The 6000-nt window shown below is 32.9% G+C and overlaps 3 protein-coding genes across 3 annotated transcripts; all 3 read right to left on the minus strand.

Moving 5' to 3' along the window:
* Positions 1 to 1586: 1586 nt before the first annotated feature.
* Positions 1587 to 2897, minus strand: LOC145586452 (chaperone protein dnaJ 8, chloroplastic-like). The gene is made up of 3 exons (XM_081643296.1): positions 2590 to 2897; positions 2046 to 2114; positions 1587 to 1930 (listed from the first exon to the last, which is right to left on the minus strand). Exons 1-3 carry the CDS (start codon positions 2794 to 2796, stop codon positions 1748 to 1750), a joined length of 459 nt encoding a protein of 152 aa, XP_081499422.1. The 5' UTR covers positions 2797 to 2897; the 3' UTR covers positions 1587 to 1747.
* Positions 2898 to 3767: 870 nt separating this feature from the next.
* Positions 3768 to 4232, minus strand: LOC145574458 (uncharacterized). Its single transcript, XM_081632245.1, has one exon. The coding sequence runs from the start codon at positions 4230 to 4232 to the stop codon at positions 3768 to 3770; it is 465 nt and encodes a 154-aa protein (XP_081488371.1).
* Positions 4233 to 4364: 132 nt separating this feature from the next.
* LOC145574467 (uncharacterized) lies at positions 4365 to 5650 on the minus strand. Its single transcript, XM_081632258.1, has 4 exons — positions 5584 to 5650; positions 5398 to 5523; positions 5063 to 5337; positions 4365 to 4955 (listed from the first exon to the last, which is right to left on the minus strand). The coding sequence occupies exons 1-4, from the start codon at positions 5648 to 5650 to the stop codon at positions 4365 to 4367; spliced, it is 1059 nt and encodes a 352-aa protein (XP_081488384.1).
* Between the last annotated feature and the right edge of the window lie 350 nt (positions 5651 to 6000).

A 6000-nucleotide genomic window follows, 5' to 3' on the forward strand; every position in this document is an offset into this window, starting at 1 on the left:
CACTCAATTGGTTACTATAAGTATTTTATACACTCAATTGGAAACTGTAGATATTTTATACACAAAATATCATTGGTCAAAGTTCTACATTTGAATTTTGTCAAAGCATTGAATTTAAGTGACTTGAAAGCAGCGGCGGATCCAGGAATTGTATCTAGGCAGTTCGAACTTCATCAAACACCCAATATCCGAATGCACGAATATAAATCGAGTATTCAAGTATAAAATAGAGTGTTCAAATAAATATCAATACACAAGTACATGACAAAATGACTCCAAATTTCAATAAAATAGCTAAATAAAATGATTAGATAAATTTCCAATTTTTTTTTGGCTATTCTCTAACTTAGGTTGTTCATTTTAATGAGAAGACTTGCCTTGAGTTTAGATAAGGAGGTGAAATAAACCTACTATGAAACAGTTGTGATACAACCAAGGGAGAAAAAAAAACACTAAAAATGTATCCTAACAGCCTCAAACCCATTACCTATTGCCCAACTCATCTCTAACCTATTCAATTGAGCTACACCCAAAACATTGTATATACTTGTTTCAAACATAATTTATATAGTTTTTCTGTTTTTTTTTTTTTTAATAAAATTCCCATTTTTCTCCGGATCCAACGGGGTTCAGTTGAACCTCTTGAACGGCTGAACCCTCGTTGGATCCGCCCCTGCTTGAAAGGTCTCTAAGGGCATATTCTCATACGTTTATTTTTCAGTTCAGGCAGCTCAGCTCCTAATTTCTTTCTCTTATAAAATATTCATTTTATATCAGTTCAGTTGATTTTAGTCTATTAGAACAGGCCCTAAGACTATTTGGTTCTTGGAATGTTGGTAAAGGCTAAAATAAGATCAGCCAAAATTCATCCCATCACTAATATACGAAGTAGTGGTAATATGTATACTCCATTTATATCAAATACGGAGTAGAAAATTTTGCTAATCGTATCAAATTATCGATCTAAAAGAAACTAATAATGTACAAGAGACTAATTATTTTTACAATTTTCTGTTATAATTCTACTCTTAAAAAAAACTGAATTGTACTAAACTGAAATTAATTTGGTGAACTGATATTATTTTTACTACTACTTTTAATATGTACGAGTAGTACTCCCTTCGTTTTTTAAATACTTGCTCCATTTCTCTTGGACATGCATGCCGATGCTAATCTTTGAACACTAATATCTTTAATTATCAACAATTGAAAATTAATAATCTATCCATTGAGATGATTCCAACAAGTATCCACAAGACTATATTTTTTCTTATGTATAAATCTTTTTTTTTTTTTGAAGGGGGAGATGTGAATTCATTAATAATAAGCCATACGACACTTACATAAGAAATCGTAATCGAACAATACAAAGACAAAAGAACCAATTACAAGTTCGAAGTAAAGGAAACTACAATTGCGCAAAATGACTTTCTAAAATAAATCAGTAAATCACAAACATTAGTCAAAGTAAGACATATGAGTAGTGCAAAAAATAAAAATGAAGCAAGTATTTAAAAGCGGAGGGAGTATTAATTTTTTAAGGTGAGGTGAAGGGCTAATATGTACAAGAGACTGATAACAACAAATTGATCGCTGATTTGGTTCTCAAATCTCATAAAAGTAAACATATAAATTATTCAATTTACAGTAATAAACCATTTTCATTTAATCAAAGACGAATATGTACACTTGATCAGATTAATTAATCAATCTAACATAACCTATCTCTAGAAAAAATTAAATTAAATTAAATGTAAGGATTAACATGAGAAGAGTAATCTCTAATTCCAGCACCTTCCCAACCCATCCACTCCTCCCATAATTCCCATTCTGAGTCATTGTCTGTTCCTCTAAATCCTTCATCTGGATCATAATATGCTTCCACTGCTTCTTCCTCTTTTGTTTCGCCTCGAAAATTACTCATTAACATCTACATTAACACCAAATTCAAAGTCAATTAAGCTACGCTTGTTCAAGATTATTGTGCTGTGAATTTTTCTATTTGGAAATTGAATAATAGAAAGAAAAGAATCAGTATTGCTTACATCATAAGCTTCATTGATTTGGTGAAAATTGATTGTGCAATTATCTCCTCTGCATACATCTGGATGATACTGTAAACACCACATTTTACAAATCCAATTAGATTTACCATAAAACCCCTTCAAATTCCACAAAAATCAACATGATTCAGTAAATTACAGCTGAAATGTCTTAAATTAGATCCAAATTAATTTCTCAAAATCAAACCTTTCCAATAAATTAAAGCAAATTTCACGAAACTTAACGGGAAAAAAATAATTATTCATTGGCGAAAAACCTCAATTTTAAGCAAAATACGCATCAATAAGAAAAAAAAAAATCAACTCAGGCAGAAAAAACATACAGTATTAATCCAACAGCTAAAATACGGTTGAAATTTCTTAAATTAGACGAAAACCGATTTTTTTTTCACAAAATAAGAATCTACAACCAGATTGACAGTAAAATAAAATTAGAGAAATCGATGAAATTTTCACAAAACATTAAAAAAAAAAATGAAAAATTAGAGTGAAGCACAGATATTAAAGCAAAATCAAAGGAAATTACCTGCAAAGCAAGGCGTCGGAAAGCCTTCTTGACCTCAGATTCAGACGCTCCGCGATGAACGCTAAGAGTCTGGTAAGGATCAGCGTAAGTAGTAGCAGCCGAAGCAGAAACAAACGCAACACGATTTCTGCTCGTTTTGTTCTTCCTCTTCTTCATCAATGGAGAAAAAGATGAAATTGAAGAGGATAAACCTTTCACTGCCGCCATTAAAGCTCTAAAACAAAGCAAATTTAGATAATTCTTACAAAATAAATAATTTCGGATAAAATTTGACAGAAAAAAGATTTGGATAGAATAAATAATTGTAGGAAGAAAAAGGGTTGGTAGAGTGGTATATATAGAGAAAAAAAGGGAAACAAGGATGACGTGTAAAGACGTGGATTGTGAAAAAAGGACTGAGTCTCGCTTGTGGTGCTAGATAAGGATCTGCCAATGATCTTATCCGTGTAATAAAATTAGGAGTTTGGTGGTTTTATTTATTTATTTTTAGCTCGTTTTGTTTTTATTTTTTGGATTATAATATGTGATTAACTGATTATGATCTGTTTTGAACGTGGCAGTCCACCGCCGATGACATAATGCCACGTGTTTAAAAGATGAAGGTTAAATGGTTTGGATAGGGTACTTTTTTGCGTTATTAGTTTTATCTAATTCCTAGAGCGGTATTCGGTTTGGAAGCTGGAATGAGCCCAATGTTTTGCACAAAACTGGTTTTTCTTCTCGGGTGCAAAATTGCAAATTATGCAAGGAGTTAAGTACTTATGATATTAATGAAGCATATGTCAACGATTTTAAAAAAAAAAAACATATTTTTTGGTGAAAAATAAAAAGACCAATTATATTTTATTATAATGCTGTACATGGATGCTAAATGTTCAAAATGGTGAATGAAAATTTTAGAATCCCGCCATATATATTTCAAGAGACCTAAATATGAGTGAGAAAATTATAATTTCTGTGGAACCATTAATTGCAAACAAAAAAAAAAATAATAAAAGTAATGCCACATCACCAGTGGCGGATCTAGGATTTTCAACAAAGGGGGGCACCAATATCTACCAACATAAAAGGATATAGACGATTATTTATTTATTTTTTTTAAAAAAAACTTCTATTCATTGAGGTAAATTCATAATGTAATAAAAAATTTCAATCATAACAAAGTTCTACTTAAAAAGTTACAATTGTTCTCGTCGAGTTTTCATATTTTGGAATCGGTTTACGATAGCATCTATGCTTACATTCAAAAACAAATCTTTTTCTAGACTAGTAACCAAACCATCATTCAACAACTGATCTCCCATGCTATTGCGCAATTTGCTTTTAATTTGAGTCATTCCTGAAAAAGCTCTTTCAACACTTGCTGTCGCCACAGGGAGAAGCAACACTAACTTCAAAAACATGTATACTATCAGATGAGTTTCATTATTTTGTGTCTCAACAAGTTTCATGGAAAGCTCATTAAGGTTCTTCAAATTCAAAAATCTCTCATCACTTTTTATATCCACAATAAAATTTTTAAGTGAATTTTCCATAAAAGAAATTTCAACACTCAAAAATTCATCGGGATAAAATTTAGCAAGTCGAATCAATTTGTTAATGTCAAAAGAAGAAAATTGGTTAATGGGATTGAAGCAAGACATGCATATAAGTAATTCCTTACTTACCTCATCAAATCGATAATCAAGTTCTTGCAATTGTAGATCAATGACACTTAGAAAAACTTCGACTCGAAAATGGTGAAGATTAGTCACTTGTGGCCTACCACCACGAAATTATCGTCTCCCTGAGACAACATACTTTTCCTCCATGTTAGGAATTTCAATGTCATACTTAACCATAAATGTGGTTACTTTTTCCATGTGAGAATCCCAACCATCATCTCGTAACTCTTGTAAATGTCTCTTAGTTACATCCACCATTGTCATTGCATTCACAATATCTTGATCACTTTTTTGTAATGCCATATTCAACTCATTTGTAATAGAAAATATACTCTTCATCAAATGTGCCACAAAGATAAAATCAAATGTCATCAATAAGTGAGTAAGTGACTCAGCTTTATTCCTATCAACACGATCAGAAATAGCTCTAATGTCATCAAGTGACTCAAGAATCATGGGATACATACTAAGCACATTCAAAATGGTTCTAAAGTGAGAACCCCAACGAGTATCGCCAAGTCTACTCAAGCTACGCTCCTGATTTAAACCAGTTCCCGATTCAAGTTCACCCAAAGTTAGTGCCTCCACAACATGTTCAGCTTGTTTTTGTCGAAGAAATTCTTTTCTCTTAGGTGAACCACCCACAAAATTTAATAATGGTGCAAGCACATCAACAAATAGCCACCCACAATCAGCATTTTTCTTAGCTACGACAACAAGAGTCAATTGGAGTTGATGGGAAAAACAATGAACAAAATATGCAGATTCACATTCACTTTTAATTAAAGTTTTAAGGCCGTTAATTTCACCTTGCATATTGCTGGCACCATCATAACCTTGACCACGAACTCTAGAAAAGTGAGAGAATGCTCCATAAGTAAAGATTCTATTGCAGCTTTTAGTGTCAGAGATTTGGTATCAGCAACATGAATAATACCAAGAAAGCGCTCAGTCACCCCTCCTCTTTTATTTATGTATCTCAAACAAAGAGCCGTTTGTTCTTTATCAGATATATCAGCAGATTCATCAGCAAGAATAGCAAAAAAATCACTTCCCAATTCATCAGTTATTGCTTTGGTTGTTTCTTTTGCACAAGCATTAATGATATCTTTTTAAATAGTAGGAGATGTCATTTGAGAGTTACCCGGAGCATTTTCAAGAACTACTTGCCGAACATCAAAATTTTCAGTTGCAAGAAATTTCAGAAGTTCTAAAAAATTACCTCGATTCGACGAAGACTCACTTTCATCATGACCACGTTGGGGTAACCCTTGAAGTAATAACCACCTCAAACACTTAATAGAAGCTTATAGTCTCTTTCGATACTTACTCATAGTATCCTCAGTTTGCTTAGATAAACCAGATGCAATGGAACCCTTCTGATTTTTCAAAAGCATTTAAATTCCCCATAGCTTGATTGTGGGCACTCATATGTCCTCCAATATGCTTATCATATGCATCTGTTTTATTCCAAGCTCTAAATCCACCATTTACAAAAGCATCTCTGTTGGGGTTTGGTGAGTCCGACTCACCGCGGAAACAACCCCGACCCAAGGAACCACTCGTAATTAATAAAACCATAAAGCATAAATAAATAAACACAAGAAAAGGAAGAACGAATCATACCCTTGAAGCGAGCTTCGCCCTCTCAAAACGGGCTCTTACTTGAAAGCCTTGAGCATCGCAAATGCCGTGCCTCCAACGGTATCCACCCACAAAGGACGAACACGATTTTTTAGGTCCGCTA

This window comes from Chenopodium album, chromosome 2, assembly GCF_948465745.1.
Source record: "Chenopodium album chromosome 2, dcCheAlbu1.1, whole genome shotgun sequence".
Classification (NCBI taxonomy): Eukaryota; Viridiplantae; Streptophyta; class Magnoliopsida; order Caryophyllales; family Amaranthaceae; genus Chenopodium; species Chenopodium album.